Consider the following 21,411-nt stretch of genomic DNA (forward strand, 5'->3'; position numbering starts at 1 on the left):
TTTACTAAATAAGCAAAAATACTTATTTCATACATAGTCAATGGCATATGACGCTGTCACCCAAAGGGTTGGTGTTGCATTTCACTGCTGTGACAGTGCTGGGCGCAACTTTAACACCACAGCATCAGCGTTCATCTCAGACTTGCCCATCATGCGTCCCATTTCAAGGCAGCAGCCAGGCATTGATCATACAGAGCTTCCACATTGCATCATGGGTACATAAAAAACCTCCCTTGGCACATAACCGATTAGATGAATGAGGAATGCCCCTTACCCGCGCAGAGCGAAGCAGATCATTGAGGCACTTGCGGCACTGTATCTATGTACGCCTCACTACGCCTCGGCTGCTGACCTCCTCTGCAACCTCCAACCAGGCCCTCTTGGTCACTTCGGAGGGTCACCTTCTCCCATCTGAACTGACTAGAATGTCTCTCCTCTCCTCTCCTCTCCTCAACGGCCTGGAGGAGGGCCTGCAGTGAATCGTCAGAGAATTGGGGGGGGGGCAACGCGATTGCTTCTGCCCTCCATCACCTCGAACAGCAAGATTGTTGTCTCCCAGTCTTTCTGTGTTTCAAGGTATGGAGCCTTTGAAATCTCCAGACCTTATGTCAGTTGTATCTTCCTTTACATCAAATGGGGAACTCAGTGCTCTGTTTAAAATCAGTTATCCTTTATATAGGGCTTACAATCAGCCTTCTGCGTATGTGGCCCCGCCCCCAATGATGCTGAAGTTCCCGCCCGCGCGTGCCAATTCTTTTCGGAGTTACGCCGCGGGCCCGCTGATTAGGTGATCAGAGCGTGGTGCCGGCGGCCAGGCGACGTGGAGCGGGATCAGGGCCCTGATCCGCTTCGGGCGCATCGACCTCAGGGCCACCGGTAAGCGAAAAATTCTGGCCATAGTGTTTATAAATAAATCTCTGACCACTGGATGGTTATATACAACTTCCAAATATTAACCCAGATTTTGCAGTAGTAAAGACGGTGGAACTGTCAGCATTTGCCATCATTACTCTGTGAAACTGACAGCAACTTCTGGTATCTGTGCATGTGTAGTTAAATGTGGAAATCCAGATGTTGTTGCCAATTCATAGGGCATCTGTATGATTATGGGCGGCACAGTGGCGCAGTGGTTAGCACCGCAGCCTCACAGCTCCAGCGACCCAGGTTCAATTCTGGGTACTGCCTGTGTGGAGTTTGTAAGTTCTCCCTGTGTCTGCGTGGGTTTTCTCCGGGTGCTCCGGTTTCTAATCCCAATCCCTGCTCCTCCACATAGATGGAATCTTAGAAATCAGTTGAATTGGTTTGTGCTTCCACCTGTAAGGCTATTAGTCTTGCTGCAAAAACCCTTGAAAAATATTCACCTTGTTAAATGAAGTGTATCTGGGCTTTTAACTGCGTACTAATTCAACAACCTCACTGGCCCTGAAAAACTAATTTTATGTTGTGGAATGTCACATTTAGCAATTATGATGGGCAGCTTTCTTTCAGATCAGTGTCAAACAATCACTTCGTCTCTGTCTGCAAGATCCAAGCCATTGCATCTTCCCCTCAGGAAATTATACTCAAATAACTTTAAACTGTAGTTGGAGATTTTGATGATATCATGTTTAGTTTAGTTTAGAAATACAGCACTGAAACAGGCCCTTCGGCCCACCGAGTCTGTGCTGACCATCAACCACCCATTTATACTAATCCTACACTAATCCCATATTCCTACCACATCCCCACCTGTCCCTTTTTTTCCCTACCACCTACCTATACTAGGGGCAATTTATAATGGCCAATTTACCTACCAACCTGCAAGTCTTTTGGCTTGTGGGAGGAAACCGGAGCACCCGGAGAAAACCCACGCAGACACAGGGAGAACTTACAAACTCCACACAGGCAGTACCCAGAATTGAACCTGGGTCGCTGGAGCTGTGAGGCTGCGGTGCTAACCACTGCGCCACTGTGCCGCCCATAATCATACAGATGCCCTATGAATCTAATCTATCAGATGGCTTTCAGGTTCAACAAGGCACCTTTAACATATAAAATCATTTCAAAGTGCTTTACAGAGCTTAAGGAAAGATGTTTGTTGAGTTGAGCTAATGATAGAGAGATGAAGAAGGAAACTGAGTTCTTAAAGGAGGAATGAGAGACGAGGACTGCAGGGCTTAGAGAAGGGATTCCAGAAAGTGGAATTTGGGTAGCTGCCAATGGTGGGCAAAGAAAAGTGTTCATAGGTAGTGGAATGGAGATGGGGTTGGGGGAGAGGGGGTTGTAGAACTGGAGAAAATTTCAGAAAAAAGCAGATGAAAAGTCATGGATGAATTTAAACACTAGGATGATGATTTTAAATTTGAGGCATTTGGCCAGCATGTGTCCTGTGGAAAGTGCCAAACGTAATGTATTTTTTCATTTGGTATCCTATATAAACATCCTAATCAATATTCCAAATGGTTTATGTATCATTGGGAGTTAACTCTTTGTAAATTGAATCTGGCTTCTCATCAATAGCATAATATAAATTCAATCAGAATCCTTCTAGGCCAAAGTGGTAAAAATGCAACATGTTTCAGTAGGTCAGTGAGAAGAGGTGTGATCGGTGAGCAGGACTTGGTGTGGGATGATCTGGGCAGCAGAGTTGGAGTACTATTAATTTATATATTTAACGTTCAATAAATTCATCTATTGGTTTCTAGTCTGAACTAGTCTGATAAAGCAGGGCATCATGTGGCTACCAAGTCCTGGCAATCTGGCTCTTAAAAAGTAGGCAATGCTTCACTTCCAGACCTTTCTAGCCCAATAGGACAAATGCATGGGCAGCCTGTGATAGATTGTTTACCCTTCCATCTTCTATCGTTCAGGAGATCACATGGCAACATGCAATATCCCAGTCAGCTGGTGTCCTGTTATGGCCCCTGTGTTTGTTACATTTACTGGGATATTGGGTAAGTAAAAGCACGTTTGGCTTATAGGGGATATCCATTAACTTATGCTTGAGGCGGTGGGGGGTGGGGGCGCGGGGGGTGGTAAACTCAAAACAAATCTCTTAAACAATTATTTCACTAAGCAAGTGGTAAAACTATGGGAAAAGCTCCCAAGGGGGATATTGGAAGCAGATAGGTCTGGCAGCATCTGTGAAGAGAGAAGCAGAGTTAACGTTTCAGGTCAGTGACCCTTCATCAGAACTGTCAGTTCTGATGAAGGGTCACTGACCTGAAGTATTAACTCTGCTTCTCTCGCCACAGATGCTGCCAGACCTGCTGAGTATTTCCAGCATTTCTTGCTTTTATTTCAGATTTCCAGCATCTGCAGTATTTTGCTTTTATTATATTGGAAGCAGATAGTGTTGATTCATTCAAATGCATATTAGATTTAGTTTAGAAAATAATATTTTGAGATATAGTATATGCGGAATTTAAGACATGACATATGGTAAGTGTGGCCATGCCTACGGGGTTTGCTCATATCATCTGTGGGTCAGATGTGAATTGATTGATGCAATTTGTTTGTCATGATTAGTCAACGACTTCATTATTGTGGTATCATGCAACTACCAGGATGGTAGAAAATGAATTAGATGGACCTTGTTCTTTTCTCATCTAGCTATGGAAACCAAGATCAACCAAATTGCTTCAATCCTTTGATCTGCATTGCTCCCAGCGCAAGCACAGTCATGTCTGAGTGTATTAATGCACTACTCTGGCAAGCACTGTGAAATCAAAATCTTCAATGACTTTATAAAATATATGTGTGAATAGATAGTTTGAGAATTCAGCAAGAAATGCTTAATGTTAACACAATTTAGCATTGTGTCTTAGTATACAGTGTTTGCTATCAGTTGTTTTTGTCTCCTCCACATTCTGCAATTTTGCCAGAAAACTTTGTAGATGCCATCATTTTCTTGGGTGAATGTTATTCTCAATCGATTCTTTGGTAAGTATCTTAGCACTGCCCAGGCTATATTGAACTATACAGACCAGAAAATCTCAGGTTAAGTTCCTGGTCTGCTGCTAACTGAGGGGCCAGCTGTCGGGCACCACAATTACCATTCAATGGACAATGTAGGGAAAAATTCAGCCATGTTTCCTGCCCCTGATCGCTACCCAGCGGCCACTGTTGGAAAATGTGTGCACATGGACATTGGGTGTGAAAACATCAAGCTTGGCTGTCATATCCTTTCTTATCTAGAGAAAGAAACATGTATTTATTCAAACACCTTTCATGTATACAGGATGTCTCAGAGTGCTTTTGAGCTCATGAATTATTTTTAAGGTGTAGTCACTGTTGTTTTGTAGATAAGCATGAAAGTACACCAAAGTCCTACATACAGCAACTAGATGTATGACCAGTTACTCTGTTTTTTGTGTTGTTGGTTGTAAGATAAGTGCTAGCCAGGACAGCTATGACATAATCTGAACATATGCGGTGATGCATTATCAGGACTTTAGAGAAGCTGCATACCTTCATTCCCTAAATTTGTTTTATCCTCATTCTCCTACTATTTCTCCTTGGTTTGGCTGTTTGATTGTTAACCAGTTTTATCCTTCATTTTGTAGTCATAGTCTGCAGTATATGCTGGCTTTACCAAAGGATATTGCAGAGTAGGTCAGAGTTGCCATTTTTGTGAAATGTGAAATGGGAACAAATTGGGTCTTGCAAAACTGCAGTGAGCAGAGCATTCCTGTGTTTTCTATCCATCAGATGCTGCGTCAATCGTATTGTTTGTGGAGGATAAGCTACATTTACCAAATCAGGAACACTTCACTGAAGGTAGGCCATTTGACATTTGCTCTGTTGTGACAATGTCTTCAGCATAGTTGAGGAGAAAATTTAGGGATAGAATACAAGTAGGTGACGTTCCTGGATTTCAAAGTATGTGCACTGTGAAGACCTACATATTCACTAGACAACAGGGTGTTCAACATTCTCCAAACTCTAAACACAGTTATGTACAGTGTGTATTTAATAATGCAAGTCAGCAACAGTAACAGCACTTTGCCTTCTGTCTCACGCTTCCGCTTGTTCTACCAAAATTTCTGGATTTCGTCATCTTCTTCAGAGATGGGAGGAACCACAATTTCACTTTCCCACAGCCCAGTCCCTCAGGATCATTTACAATACATTTTAAACCTGGGAATCTCAGCTGGATTTGTCATCTGTGTCAAAGTCAAAACTTGAATTATACCGGAATTAGAGAAGACCAGAGTCCCAAGAATATAAAAGCTAAAACAAAGTCAGAAAAAAGGATTAAAAAATTGGTAAAAGAAAGTCACAAACAAAATTGGTTGGCATCTTTCCATCTATGAAAGATGACGAACACACAGCAATTAATCCCTTAAATGGGTGCCTTCTGGGAAATTATTGAGCTTCTTTTCCTGGTAGCTGTAAGTCACCCATATTTCACAGCTGAAGAAAGACAGCAGATTAACAACTGCTGGCTGAGCTGATGTCTGCATGTCTGCAAATTATATTGATCTGTGTTGATCAGATCTCTGGCAGAGTGCTAAAGTCATTAAGTTGCAAACGAGATCAAGACAGGGCCATCGAAATGGATGGAGTTGTGTAGTGTGTATGTGACAAGAACAGTATAAATATCAGCTTGGCTTTGGGTTCAGGGCCGAAGATCTGCAGACAGACACAGGAAGTGAGTGGAGCCTAGTCAGCCAGTTCAGAGCTACATCACCGACAGAGTGACTACCTGGGAACAGTTGTAAGTATTGTTATGACCAAGGCGGGAGCAATGCACTGTCAATTCAGTCCCATCACTCCACAGGTCGCAGTATATTATTAAAATTTTCCCACCCAACCGGAAAACAGCCAAATTAGACACTCTAGTAACCCCTGGAATAAAACAGACCAAACCAAGTATCTTTAGACAACAATAAATTAACTATTTATTAAAACTAAATCTTAAACGCTATTAAGATAAACCTATGTCTAAAGACCTTATAACTTCTTATTTTAACCTAACCCCCCCCCCCTTCACACGTGCACTCAAAAATCAACAGTTAACTTTTTTAAAAAATGATGCTTTAAAAAAAAATCTTTTTCTTAAGAATAAATAAATAACTGGGTTGTTAGTTTTTGTGGGTTATGTTCCTGAAGGGCGAGGTATCCTAGTGTAAAAATAAGCAACAGAAACAAACTGTGAGCAAACAGTAGCCTTTTACAGGGCACAAGCATGTAAGGCGACAAAAGAGGTGAACCAATATAAAGAGTTATATTATAAAGCAGGTGGAGAGGCAGAGAGTTTGAGAGGAAAATGTGAAGGTATGAAGGCCACTTACACAGTGATGAAGGAGCAGAGCCATGAGTGGTGTTGCGACTGAAACGGGAGGAGTGCACTGTCTTCCTCTAGTTCCACTTCTCCATGGGTCACAACATATATTTAAATGTTTTACCCAGTTACCGATACGGTCAATTATACGGCCAATTTTAATTTCAGAATAAAATCCATCAACCAGGTTTCTTTAAAAAACAATAAAATTATTAATTTATTATAAAACAACACTTATTCAATAAAGATGCAAATCTTATTAACACACAGGTGAAATATAAAAGTTCCCTTCTAAATTAGTCCAACACACACACACACCAGTTAAAGAAAAAAAAGTTTTCTCTGCAGAGACCTCTTTACAAAAAAAAGAGAAAAAATACTTGTTAATTTTTTTTTCAGATACAGCACTGAAACAGGCCCTTTGGCCCGCCGAGTCTGTGCCAACCATCAACCACCCATTTTATACTAATCCTACACTAGTCCCTTCAGAACTGCAAGGGGAGAGCCAACTGTGTAACAGCCCCGACAACCAATTTTATCTGCAGCACCTGTGGAAGAATCTGTCACTCTAGTATTGGCCTTTATAGCCACTCCAGGCGCTGCTCCACAAACCACTGACCACCTCCAGGCGCTTACCCATTGTCTCCCAAGACAAGGAGGCCAAAGAAGAAAAAAAAAGACACTAATCCCATATTCCTACCACATCCCCACCACCTACCTATACTAGGGGCAATTTATAATGGCCAATTTACCTATCAACCTTCAAGTCTTTGGCTGTGGGAGGAAACCAGAGCACCCAGCGAAAACCCATGCGGTCACAGGGAGAACTTGCAAACTCTGCACAGGCAGTACCCAGAATTGAACCCGGATTGCTGCAGTTGTGAGGCTGCGGTGCTAACCACTGTGCCGTCCTCTTGAAGGAAAAGGAGAAGATATGGAATAATATCAGTTGTCCATTTATTCACGTCCAAATACACATAGACGGCTGTCACTGGGATCTTTTTGGAGCAGTTCTCTTTAGGCGGTGTCGAGGATTAGTCTGGCAGGCTTTCCAGGAGAAATGCGGCAACTGGGGTTTTAGTTCTCACACTGGATTCTCAGGGTTTCTCAAAGAGGTGGGAAAAGGATGAGCTGGTGGCTTCTCTCCTAGCAGGCTTACACACCAACTGAACCAAAATAATATCCAAAATGAAACCAACTCTTGACTACCATAAATCATGACATGCCACTTCTCCCCCTAGTCACCAAGGCTCTGCTGTTTATTTAGCTTAAGACATGTGGCATCCAGGAAGGGGTTGTTTTTAAACAAAATCTCAAGTCCTTCCAGTGACCTTTTAAAAATAATCAAAGTGCAGCATCTATGGAATCTCTTCAGTCTTTCAGATAAATCCATTTCCACAATAGTTAAACACAAGTCCTCAAAAAATATTAAAAAATGGAAGCACTTTCATAACAAAGGGAACACAGCCAGTGTCAGAGAACAATACAGGGGAAACAACAAGTAGCCACCCGGCAGGGAATTATCAACCTAATGGGAGGAGACGAGGAGGACCTCGAAACGGGGATAACACTGATATTATGGGAAGACCATTTCTCATGGCCTCTATGCATCAGACCAAATACAGGCGCCAGGGGAGGACAACCGCCAATAGTTAATCAGTACACGCAGGGATATACTAGTAATCAGTTGAAAGACCATACGTCAGGGGTGCCACTCCTTCAATATGAAGGGGATATTACCTCCTTTATCCAGCAGGTTGAGCAGCTCCAGGCCATACACGGATGGGATGATGATGAGAAAAAGAAGGTGGCCCTGATCGAGTTGTCACCTTCTGTGAATGGAGGACTGGCATTAACAGTTAAGATGGGCCAGGGGAACTAGGACTCCTTCAAGGATGCTTTAAGAATAGGCATGGGTACAGGGGGGATCCATTTAAGGTCGTCTTGGACACTTAACAAGGGATCAAGGAGCGGTGGACAGTTATGCTGAGAGGAAATGCGGGGCCTACTCCCATACCATGGTGGGAGGATTGGTCTGAAACCAGTTACGAGGGGAAGCGAAATCCAGGTGGCTGAGGATTGTAATTTCGGAAATGAGGGATGGAATACAGGATAAAATGGAAAATTGGTATGACCCTAGTGATCATGCCATAACAGAAGCTCGAGTGGTTAGGAAAGCTACATAATGCATTACAGCACCCCAGTTCCAGTAAAGAAAAAAGTTGCACTTGGGACAACCGGGTATGGGAAGAACCCACCACCTGGAAACAGGAGGGAGCTAATCTCAAAACCTCTACAGGTAATAAGGGCCAGTGTTACAACTATGGGAAGCCAGGCCATTTTGCAAAAGAATGTAAGGTACCTCCTGGAATAATTCCAGTTGGAAATCAAGTGACGAACCCAGAGAAATACAGAAGTGCCTTGTCTGGGGAAGATTTAGTGAAACTGTTGGCCGCTGCCATACAGCTAAAGGAAAAGGGGGAAATCAAAACAAATAAATGTTAACACGGGACCAAGACTCCCCAGAGGGATCCCGGGGAGAGAGTGAGCAACAATGAAGGAGCCGCACCCGGCCAGGGCACCTGTGCCCCCTCAGGTGCGATTCTTGGGGAAGACCATGTGTGGACCTGCAGGTGGAAGGGACAAATCAGGGTTGCTTGGTGGACGCTGGAGCATCTAGAACAGTGATTCACCAGGAGCATCCCCACGGATCACCCTAGACCAGTGGGAAGACATATAGCCTCTCAGGATTTACAGGAAAATCTAAGGTCAGTGTGGTATCAAGACCCTTAAGAGTCCAAGTCAGACCTCTTGAGACCAAATGTGAATGCATATTGATGAATGCCGCACAAATTGGAATGGTAATACTGGGGGCAGATTGGCTTAGTGGCAATGGCTTTATTATAGATTTTAGCAATATGGGTCAATGGCAAGCAGACAAGGATACGGAGGGAGTAGTGGTAATCCTGGGAGGGACAGGTTGAATAAAAGCTGCAGTAGGAGGCTATGATATGGAGAAATTGGCAAAACAGGCCCCTGAAACATACCAAGGTATGTGGTAAACCCATAAGGGAGCATTTGCCATGAGAAAACATGACTGTGGAAGGATGGAGGGAACAGAGGTCCACATAGATGGGGACCCCATGAGCAAACCCCAGAAATGGTACCAATATAGCAAAGAGGCGGAAAAAGATATTGAGGGGGTGTTAACCTCACTCTTGGAACAAGGAGTACTCAGACCAACAGCCACACACGTGAATTCTCCAAAATGGCCAGTTAAGAAACCAGATGGGTCATGGAGAATGACCATAGATTACCGAGTGCTGAATAAAAACATACCTCCTTGCGCACCCACAGTGGCTGCCGCAGGAGCATTAATTGCCTAAATCTTGGCATCTGCTAAAATATATAGTGTGTTAGACATCTCAAACGGGTTTTGGTCAGTCACTGTGAGGGCTGAGGACCAATAAAAGTTTGCATTTACGTTCAAGGAGCAACAGTATACATGGACCTGTCTACCCCATGGCTTCCACAATAGCTCCTCCATATTCCACCATACATGGTTTCAGCTGAACAATTGATCCAGTATGTGAATGGCTTGTTGTTATTCTCAGAAGTGGAGGAGGAACATAAGCAGCTGTTGGGGGAACTACTAGGATTATTGGAAAAGGCAGGACTTATGGTAAATCCTAATAAGGCACAGATAGAACAGTCAGGTACAGTTCTTGGGATTAACACTCTCCCCTGGAGAAAAGGGAATTGACACTGCCAAAAGACAAGCAGTGCAAAATCTCCCAGTAGTAGGGGACGCACATGGGTTGCGATCCCTTTTAGGGCTGACCGGGTATTGTCGGAAGTTTATTGATGCCCACTAATACCGAAGCTAAGAGAAAGGATCAGGAAGGAACTTGACAAGGATAAATTCGTGCAGGAATTAACAGAGCAGTTAAAGGAAACCATCCAAAGGGCAGCCTAAAACATTGGAAAATGACACCAAGAGAACATGTTGCATTTAGAAACGTCTAGAGATCAGGAATGGGATGTGGGAGACCAAGTGATGTTTAGGAAATATGCCCGTTTGGGTATGTTAGAGCGCTTACATAAAGGACCCTATCCAATTGTTGACAAGGCTAATCCTATGGTCTATGCTGTGCAAATACCCACACACATTAAATGGTTCCACATTAACCAGTGCAAACAGTACAAACCGGAGGAGGTAGGGATGAAACAGTCCAAAGCAGAAGTTATCATATTACGTTTGGTACAGGAAGAGTGGTGGGCTAACCCATGTATTTGGGACAATGATGATGGACCCACACAAGGTGGACTAAGGTGGAATCAAAGGACTAAGAAGACAAGAGCCCCTGGACCCCACCAGGGCCCTCATTAGCTAGACCCAAGCCGCCTGCTGGCAGGGAGGCAAATTACCCAACAACATCCTGCTACCTACCTGGAATACTGAACGACAAGCTTTGCCACGATAATACTGTAAATGTGTAAATATAATAACCTTGATAAGCCTGTGACAGGATTATACCCTCACAGAGAAAAATGTGTTTATTTTGTGTTTTATAGGAGTTGTAAATAAAGATGAAGACCCTTACGGTTTATAGAGGTAGTGTTGGAACTCTGGTGTGCAGTGGGACATGAGGATGTGTCTGATGATCTGAAAACCTGCTGCCACTCAGAACCTGATCCTGCACCAATGGGAACATCCCGACCATGGATGATGGTGGGATGGATAATGTCAATGAAATGTAACAAGACAGATAGGAAAAATAGTTGTATCTTGGTATTAGAAATAGGAAAATCCACACTGTTATAATACAAGACCCAGTAAAGAAACATAGAAACATAGAAAATAGGAGCAGGAGTAGGCCATTCAGCCCTTCGAGCCTGCTCCGCCATTCATTATGATCATGGCTGATCATCCAACTCAGTAACTTGTTCCCGCTTTCCCCCCATATCCTTTGATCCCTTTCGCCCCAAGAGCTATATCTAACTCCTTCTTGAAAACATACAATATTTTGGCCTCAACTGCTTTCTGTGGTAGCGAATTCCACAGGCTCACCACTCTCTGGGTGAAGAAATTTCTCCTCATCTCAGTCCTGAAAGGTTCACCCCATATCCTTAGACTATGACCCCTGGTCTGGACTCCCCCACCATTGGAAATAACCTTCCTGCTTCTACCCTGTCAAGTCAGGTTAGAATTTTATAGGTTTCTATGAGATCCCCCCTCACTCTTCTGAACTCCAGCGAATATAATCCTAACCGACTCAATCTCTCCTCATACGCCATCCCAGGAATCAATCTGGTAAACCTTCGCTGCACTCCCTCTATAGCAAGAACATCCTTCCTCAGATAAGGAGACCAAAGAGGAACTCTTTTAGATAAAAGTTGCTAAGCAATGGAGGCCTAGGACTCGACCGAGAACTAGGGAAAAGTGGAAGTGACTCCCATCCTGGTTGGCCAGCCAAGCCCCAGTCCAACCCCTGGCTGGTGTCAGAACTTTACCACTACAAGGGGAAGAAATGACACCATGCTAATCAACTGTACCAAGGGATACCCTGGACAGGGGGTTACTGTAACTCTAACTGGGGGGGCAGTTCGGGGGTAGCACTAAGAGTGGTAGTGTTCGGTGTGAAGGCAGCATCAGTTGTCAGTGGTGTGTCACCGGACCTGGAAAAGAGAACTCAAAGTTAGAAGGGAAAGTACTAGAGGGATTAACAATGGAACACTGGGTTCTGAAAGATATATGGAAAGTATCAGAGCAAAGTTGGTGGGAAGGAATTTGGAATTTTGGAACTAATGTTGAAATTCACCCTTGGTTTGCATTATTTCTCAAGTTCTTGTTGTCATACAATTGATTATTGTACTCTACTTACTATATTGTATGCTGAGGTGTCAGAGAAAGGCTAGACATATAGCTAAGATAGTTCAAGTGTGGAGAGAACAATGACAGCTTTTGTGATAATTGTATGTTTAATGATTTACTTTAGGGTTAGGTAGATAGTGTGTGCTTCCAACCAATCCTGGGTAGTTGAAGACTATGGACTATGGACTGTGAATGATATCCTGAGTTGAGAACTATCAGGAATCACAGGAGGAACTTGAAGGAAGACAACAGGTTAACTACTGCTGGCTGAGCTGATGTCTTCATGTCTGCAAATTGCATTGATCTGTGTTGATCAGATCTCCATGGCAGAGTGCTAAAGTCATTAAATCACAAATGACATCAAGATGGTGCCATTGAAACGGATGGAGACGTGTAGGGCTGGATTTTAAGAGCTTGTCGCTGCTTCTGGTGGCGAGCTCAGAAAATGGCAGCCCGCATGTGCGGGCCGCATGCCGACGAGCTGCCACGATCTCCTGCATGGTGGCTCCTTTAAATAACCGGGAAGGCCCAACTTCCAATCCTGTGGAGGGAGCGGGTTGTCTGTTGCCAGCAATGGCATAAGCTGCCTGTGTGCAAGCACTGGCGCCATTTTAAAAGACAGCCAGCCCTGCTGGTAAATTAGAATTTTTAAAGTGACCCCCCCCCAAAATTTACAAAATAAAATTGTAATGTCCCTTGCTAACCCTCTAATAAAAATTACAATAGATATTTGCCCTTCCCCCCCCAAAACACTTACCTTTGAATTCTGACTTTCCCCCCACCCCAGACTGTACAAAGTTGAAAGTTTACCTCTTCCCACCATGCTCTACACTCATAACGTTTATTTGACCCCATTCCCCCTTCCACCGCACCGAAAATCTTAACTCCTCCCCCTCCCCACCAGTGTCATGCCGGCTTTCCCCAGACAGGGAATTGAAGGCGCAGGAGTGCCAGCTGCCACACTGAGGATCATCGCAGGCCTGGAAGATTGTGGGTAAGTTGAATTAAATTTGGGTCCTCCACGGAGCCTTGCTGCCACCGGGAGGATCGGGCCAGTCTTCCCGATGTCAGCCTCTGTGGTGGGCCTCTGCCGGACACATCTTCTGGCCCCTCCCGCCAGGAGCCTGACGTCAAGGGCTTGGTAAAATCCAGCTCGTAGTGTGTATGTGACAAGGACAGTATACATATTAGCTTGGCTTTGGGTTTGGGGCCGAAGATCTGCAGACAGACACAGGAAGTGAATGGAGTCTAGTCAGCCACTTAAGACCTACATCACCGACAGAGTAACGACGCGGGAGCGGTTATAAGTATATGCACTACTAAGGAAAGGAAAGCGAGCCAGAAACAGGGACTCGTGAGGGAAATTTCTGGTTAACTGTATGTTTTGAAATAATACTTGATAAATACAACTGTGTCTTAACCACAGTCAGTGTGTTGAGTTGTTCCTTGTTTTGCTTGGACGCATATTCACCGTAATTCTAGGGTCACGTACTTAGTGTGGGAAAGTGAGAACCTAAAAAGACATTGGAAGTAAAGCTCCCTACACAGTCATATAGCAAGGTGCTGAGAACACAGGCCTTATAAACCATCAGCTTGGTCCTAAGGGAGCTTGGTGTTATTGCATCCATGTTTCACAAGTCAGCCAAAGGTGGTAGCTGCTTTTCCAAGTGTGTATCGAGCTCTGCATCAAGGGACAGATTGTCTGTCACCATAGACCCAAGGTAGCAGAATTTGCTAAGCACTTCCAGTGGAGTGTTATTGAGTGTGATCAGGGTTGGAGATACACACCTTGTCCCATAACCATTGTTTTCTTGGCTATACAAAGAGAACAAGTTACAGGCACGGGAGAGACAGTCCATGAGTCTTTGTAGCTGAGTTTTCTTGTGACCGACGAGCACAGCATCATCAGCGTAGAGGAGTTCTCTGATCAGGACATGTTGTGTTTTTGTCTTCACTTTCAGCCTTGATAGATTGTAGAGCTTGCAAATTTAACAAAATAAACAAATAAACAAAATTAACTGGGAGCAATTCTGAACAAAAGATGAATACCTCCCTTGTATCAACTGCCTTTGTGACAAAAGCAAAATACACTGGATGCTGGAAATCTGAAATAAAAACAGAAAATGCTGGAAATACTCAACAGATCAGACAGCATCTGTGGGAAGAGAAACAGAGTTAGTGGGCTGAATTTCCTGGCCCTGTAGAGATGGGGTTGGAAGTCAGGGGTCCAGGAAAATAGTGGGGAGTTGCATCAGGAAGCTCCCTGAGGCATTCCCATCTCTGAGGAAATTTCCCAGGGGTGGGCAGGACCCATGGCACCAGTAGTTTCCCTCCATCGGAGTGGCCCCTGCCGAGTGTGGAGTCCAGCAGCTCATTGGAGGCAGCCTGCCAGCAGCAGGCCGAGGGGTATCGGATCCAGAAGCACTATGCCCCAATGCCGGAGCTGTGGGGATGAAAGGCCTACTGGCATCAGGGCTCTTTATTTGTTGCCCGCTCTGCGGGCATCCAAGGGCTCCTCCATGTTGAGGTGCCATTGTGCTTGCCTTTCTGCATCAACAGCGCCCACCTCTCCTGATGGGGCTGCTGACTGGCCTGTGCTGCAAGCCCTCTGATTGGGCCTTCAGCCTCGGAAACCCACCTTCCGTCCTTACTAGGACAGCAAGCATGGACGTGGCCAATTAGGAGGCCGCCTCCCAGTCGGGTGCATTGGTGGGCGCGCTGACGACATGAGTAGGCTGCGGACCCCCCACGTGATTCCGAAATCAGAGTCCTGATGCCGGAAATTTCAGCCCAATGTTTCAGGTTGATGACCTTTCATCAGAAACTTTGTGACGCCCAACTTTTTAAATCCCATTTCTCTCCATGTGGGATCAGTCATGGTTCCTGCATTTTATTGTTATACAGTGACTCCTGCTAGAAAATATGTATGTGTGGACATTTGTGAGGAGAGAATATGGCTCAACTGCTATGTGTTTTATGGTTGTATAGCCTGCCAACACTTACTGTCACATGCAGAATAGTCACTTAGACAAGATTCTTGAGGACTGCCTTTGTCCATTGAACAATATCCCAGTGAGAAGCAGAGCTTTCAGGGAAGAGTTGAATTGAATTTGTTTCAAATATCGCCCTTGTGACATTGTTTACCAACAGCTGCCATTATCTAATATGTGACAAAAAGTCGGTGTCTAGTCCTGTGTATCACCCCACAATCAGTCCTTGCGATAGAAAGCTGCCAACTCGTCAGTTTACCAGTGAAAGCATTAGAGCTGCTGGGAGCCTGACACCAAATGTGATAGAAAAACTGAAAGGATTATTCACCCATTAGAATGAAAATATACAACTTCTCAGAAGTCTTATCAAGTCTTCAATATGATTACATTGAGACAGTTTAGATGTCAAGTGGGATTCTCATTTGTCACACTGTTTTGGTTTTATCTCGGGGCTCAGTTTGAAGCTGCTCCGGATTTTTCGGGTAAGTACTTGCTTGTAAAGACGGAAACCAAAATTATGTTTAGTTGTGCAGAACTTTTTAGTTTTTACACTAGATAAATTTGCAACTTACTGCCTTGAAAAGAGATGCCTCCAGAGGGGCCTTATGGAGGGTCAATAACGTGGTTCATGGTTAACAGGAGAATGAAAGTAAACCCAATATTTTCAGATATGTCAAGCCAGTTTACAGGTGAGAAGGAAAAGTTTAGGATTGATGCCTGGATTCCTAAACTTTACGTAAAAGGGCGATCAGCAGCTAGAATGAACTGCCAGGGAAGGTGATTGACACCAGGACTGTAGTCTTATTTAACAAACAGCTCGATTCTGTAATAGGAAGACAGTGAGATTCCTTGAGCTAAGGGGTCTGCTTCATTCGAAACTTTCTGATAAATTTTGTGGTTTGTTGTAATCTTTAGAAGACAGTAATGTTTACAACGTAGGCTAATAAGGAAAAGTTAACAAAAACAAGAAATGCTGGATTCACTCAGCAGGTCTGGCAGCATCTGTGGAAAGAGAAGCAGAGTTAACGTTTCGAGTCAGTGACCCTTCTTCGGGTCACTGACCCGAAACGTTAACTCTGCTTCTCTTTCCACAGATGCTGCCAGACCTGCTGAGTGAATCCAGCATTTCTTGTTTTTGTTTCAGATTTCCAGCATCCGCAGTATTTTGCTTTTATTTAAGGAAAAGTTAATATTGTCCTGGTGATATTATAGCATAATACTTTTTTTCACAAGTTTAAAAATCTTTAGGAATATCTTAAGCATGTGATTTTATTAATATTAGATATTTGCATCCAGAGATGTATTACATCATGTATGTTATTAAGTACCAAGTAACTGAAGTCATCAATTCTAGGCTAGGGCACTCAAATTAGCACAAAGAGGCCAGTTGTGCTCACATTTTGTGTTACTGCAGTGTATCACTTGGGTGTGAACTTGGAGCATTTTACATTTTAGAAAATGTGCATAGACACCACAGTTAAGCCTGATCCTGTCCACTTCCTGTGCTCACACATGTACTCTTTCCAGTTGGTAAGGTGGGTGGTGAGGAAGGGGGTGATATTTTGCAATAAAAGAAATGCACCAGGATTTTCTGCTTCTACCTTTGCTAAACCACAATTCTCCACCAATTCATTTAAATGAGAGGAAGTTTTTTGGGTTGTTGAGTGCAGATGTGGAAAATCCCAAGCAATGTGTGAGAACCCTGACTGACTTTCTTCCCTTTAATCCTGGGACATTGAGGCCAATCGTATCACCACCATTGTTACCCAAGCTGAAATCAGTTAGCAGAGCTACTGAGAAGCTTATCCTTATGTTCTTCAGAATAGAGTGCTCCCCACCCAACCTCCATATACAATTCTTTGATTTTACGTTCTACTCTTTAACATTAGAAACTCATTAATTAGGGATGAATTCAGACATGTTTCTTCCCACCCAAAGCACTGAACAAAAGCTCCCTTTCACAGTTCTCCCTAGTCTGAAGAACTACAGTGATGACTTGAGAATCGGACCACAAATATATTCATTCATGGGGTGTACATGTCGCTGGCAAGGCCAACATTTATTGCCCATTCTTAATAGGCTTTGAGAAGGTGGTGGAAAGCCACCTTCTTCAGCTGCTACAGTCTGTGTGGCGCAAGTACTCCCACCGTGCTGTTAGGGAAGAAGTTCCAGGATTTTGACCCAGCAACGATGAAAGAACAGCAATATATTTCCAAGTTAGGATGGTGTGTTACTTGGAGAGGAACTTTCAGGTGGTGGTGTTCCCATGTGCCTGCATCTCTTGATCTTCTAGGTGTTAGAGGCCATGGATTTGGAAGGTGCTTTCGAAGGAGCCTTGGCGAGTTGCTGCAGTGCATCTTGCAGATGGTACACACTGTTGCCATGGTGCAGTGGTGGTGGAGGTGGGAATGTTTAAGGTGTTGGATGGGTTGCCAATCAAGTGTCCTGGATTGCATTGAGCTTCTTGAGTTTTGTTGGAGCTTAACTCATCCAGGCAAGTGGAACTCTATCACACTCCTGACTTGTGGAACTGTACATTGTGCAACTATCAATGCACGTCGCTGCTTGAGACCTTATGATGGAGGAAGGTCATTGATGAAATCGCTGATGATGGTTGGGCTAGGACACTGCTCTGAGGAACTGCTGCAGTGATATCCTGGGACTGAAATTATTGCCTCCAACAACCACAATCATCTTCCTTTGTGCTAGGTATGGCTCCAGTCAGTGGAGAGTTTTCCCCCTGATTCCCATTGACTTCAATTTTACTAGGGCTCCTTGATGCCATACATGATCAAATGCTGCCTTGATGTCCAGGGCAGTCACTATCACTTTACCTCTGGAATTCTGCTCTTTTGTCCATGTTTAGCCCAAGGCTGTAATGAGGTCTGGAACCAAGTGGCTCTGGTGGAACTCAAATTGAGCATCAGTGAGCAAGTTGTTGCTGAGTAAGTGCCGCTTGATAGCACTGTCAACGACACCTTCCATCACTTTGCTGAAGACTGAAAGTAAACTGATAGGGTGGTAATTGGGTGGATTGGATTTTTCTATTTTTTTGTGGAGAGTACATACCTGGACAATTTTTTACATTTTTGGATAGTGTTGTAGCTATACTGGAACAGCTTGGCTAGGGATACAACTAGTTTTGGAGCATAAGTCTTGAGCACTACAGCCAGGATGTTGCCAGTGCCCATAGCCTTTGCTGAATTTACTGTGCTCAGCTGTTTCTTGCTATAATGTGGAGTGAATCAAATTTGCTGAAGACCGGCTTCTGTGATGGTGGGGACCTCGGGGGGAGGCTGAGATGGATGATCAACTTTGCACTTCTTGCTAAAGATAGTTACAAATGCTTCAGTCTTGTCAATTGCACTCGTGTGCTGGGCTCTGCCATCATTGAGGCTCGGGATATTCATGGAGTCTCCTCCTTTCATTAGTTGTTTAATTGTCCACCACCATTCACGACTGGATGTGGCAGGACTGTAGAAGTTTGATCTGAACTGTTGGTTCTGAGATCACTTAGCTCTGTCTATGGCATGCTGCTTCCGCTGTCTAGAATGCATGTAGTCCTGTGATGTAGCCTCGCCAGGTTGGCACCTCATTTTCAGGTATGCCTGGTGCTGCTCCTGGCTTGCTCTCCTACACTCCTCATTGAACCAAAGTTGGTCCCCTAGCTTGATAGTAATGATAGAATGAGGAATATGCTGTGCATGTGTTTACAGATTGTGTTGGAATACAATTCTGCTGCCTTGGATGGCCCAAAACCCCTCATGGATGTCTGGTTTTGAAGTGCTAGCTCTGTTATGATTCTATTCCATTTGGCATGGGCGGCAATGCCACATAACATAATGGACGGTGTCTTCAGTGTGAAGATGGGACTTCGTCTCCACAAAGAGCATGCAGTGGTCACTCCGACCAATGCTGTCACAGACTGATGCATCTGCAACAGGTGAGGAAAAGTCAAGTAGGCTTATCCCTCATATTGGCTGTCTTGCAACCTGCCGCAAGCCGAGTCTGGCAGATGAGTCCTTTAGGGCTCGTCCAGCTCGGTCAGTACAGGCACTACTGAGCCACTTTTGGTGATGGACATTGAAGTTCCCCACCCAGAGAACATTCTGTGTCCTTGTTACTCTCAGTGTTTCTTCCAAGTGGTGTTCAACACGAAGGAGTACTAAATTATCAGCTGAGGGATGGTGATAGGTGGTGCTCAGCAGGAGGTTTGGTTGACATATTTGACCTGATGCCATGAGACATCATGGTGTCTGGAATCAATGTTGAGGACCCCCAGGACCATGCCCTATTGACTGTATACCACTGTGCTGCCACCTCTGGTGGGATAGTACATACCCAGGGATGGTGATGGAGGAATCCGGGACATTAGCTGAGAGGTATTATTCTGTGAGTACGATCGCCAGGTTATGGTTGACTGTTCTATGGGACAGCTCTCCCAATTTTGGCACATTCCCAGATGTTGGACAGCACCTTCCAAACCCATGACCTCTACCACTTAGAAAGACAAGGGCAGCAGATGCATGTGAACAACACCACCTGCAAGTTCCCCTCCAAGCTACACAGTATTCTGACTTGGAACTATATCGTCGTTCCTTCTCTGTCACTGGGTCAAAATCCTGGAACTCCCTTCCTATCAGCACTTTGGGTGTACCTATCCCACATGGACTGCAGCAGTTCAAGAAGGCATCTCACCATTACCTTTTCACGGGCATTTAGGGACGGGCAATAAATGTTGGCCTGGCCAGCGATGCTCACATCCCCATAAAATGAATAAAAATAAAAGATGTTGGTAAGGAGAACTTTGCAGGGTCCACTGGGCTAGGTGTGCTGTTGACGCATCTGAATCTGATCTTAGGTCAATGCCAGGTGGTCAATCTGGTTTTATTTATTATCATATATTGTGGCATGTTGAGAAAACCGAATGGCTTGCTAGGCTGTTTCAGAGGGCAGTTAAGAGTCAACCACATTGCTGTGGGTCTAAAGTCACCTACGTAGACCAGGCCGGGTCAGGACAACGGATTTCCTTCCCTATAGGACATTAGTGATTTAGTTGGGTTTTTACAACTGTCAGGTAGTTACATGGTCACAATTACTGATGCCAACTTTTTATTCCAGATTTATTTAATTAACTGAGGGCGGCACAGTGGCGCAATGGTTAGCACCGCAGCCTCACAGCTCCAGTGACCCGGGTTCAATTCTGGGTACTGCCTGTGCGGATTTTGCAAGTTCTCCCTGTGACCGCGTGGGTTTTCGCTGGGTGCTCCGGTTTCCTCCCACAGCCAAAGACTTGCAGGTTGATAGGTAAATTGGCCATTGTAAATTGCCCCTAGTGTAGGTGGGTGGTAGGGAATATAGGGAAGGTGGGGATGTGGTAGGAATATAGGATTAGTATAAATGGGTGTTTGATGGTCGGAACAGACTCGGTGGGCTGAAGGGCCTGTTTCAGTGCTGTATCTCTAAATAAATAAAAAAAAAAATAAATAAAACTCCCCAGCTGCCATGGTGGGATTTGAATTCATGTCTCCAGATCATTAGTCCAGGTACCAGTTCAGTAACATACTACCATTCCTGGATCTGCTGCATTATTCCCTTCAACTTGAAATCTTTACATCGGATTACATTACATAGGATATATGCCACAGAAACAGGTAATTTGGCCCAACTAGCCCATGCTGTGTTTATGCTCCATTCGAGCCTCCTCCCATCTTACCTTATCTAAATCTATCATCGTAACCCTCTATTCCCTTCTTCCTCATATGCTTGTCTAACTTCCCCTTAAATATTCACTTCAACCACTCCCTGTGGTAGAAAGTTCCACATTCTCACCAATCTTTGGGTTAGGAAGTTTCTTCTGAATTCCTTATTGGATTTCTTGATGACTATGTTATATTGATAGCCTCTAGTTATGCTCTTCATTCTCTCTGTATCCACTTTATCAAAATCTTTCACAATTTAAAAATCCTCAATTAAGGCACCCCTCAGCCTTTTTTTCAAGTGAAAAGAGACCCAGCCTGTCAATCCTTTCCTGATATGTATACCCATGCATTTCTGGTATCATCGCTGTAAATCTTCTCTGCACCTTCTCCAGTGCCTCCATATCCTTTTTATAATATTGCCGTCAGAACTGCAAGCAATACTTTAAGTGTAGTCTAACTGAGGTTTGATTAGCATAACTTCCCTACTTATCAATTCTATCCCTCTAGAAATAAAGCCTAGTGCTTAGTTTGCAATTTTTATGGCCTTGCTAACCTGTGGTGCAACTTTTAGTGATTGAT

At 44.2% G+C, this 21,411-nt stretch overlaps 1 protein-coding gene across 1 annotated transcript in view; it reads left to right on the forward strand.

Annotated features, from left to right (window-relative positions):
* The first annotated feature begins 15,509 nt into the window (after positions 1-15,509).
* Positions 15,510-21,411, forward strand: part of si:ch73-335m24.2 (protein eva-1 homolog C) — a 42,983-nt gene continuing 37,081 nt past the window's right edge. The window contains exon 1 of the mRNA XM_068046998.1: positions 15,510-15,612. Coding sequence (XP_067903099.1) covers positions 15,510-15,612 — 103 coding nt within the window. The remainder of the gene's footprint in view (positions 15,613-21,411) is intronic.

Source organism: Heterodontus francisci, chromosome 15, assembly GCF_036365525.1.
Source record: "Heterodontus francisci isolate sHetFra1 chromosome 15, sHetFra1.hap1, whole genome shotgun sequence".
NCBI classification, from domain to species: domain Eukaryota; kingdom Metazoa; phylum Chordata; class Chondrichthyes; order Heterodontiformes; family Heterodontidae; genus Heterodontus; species Heterodontus francisci.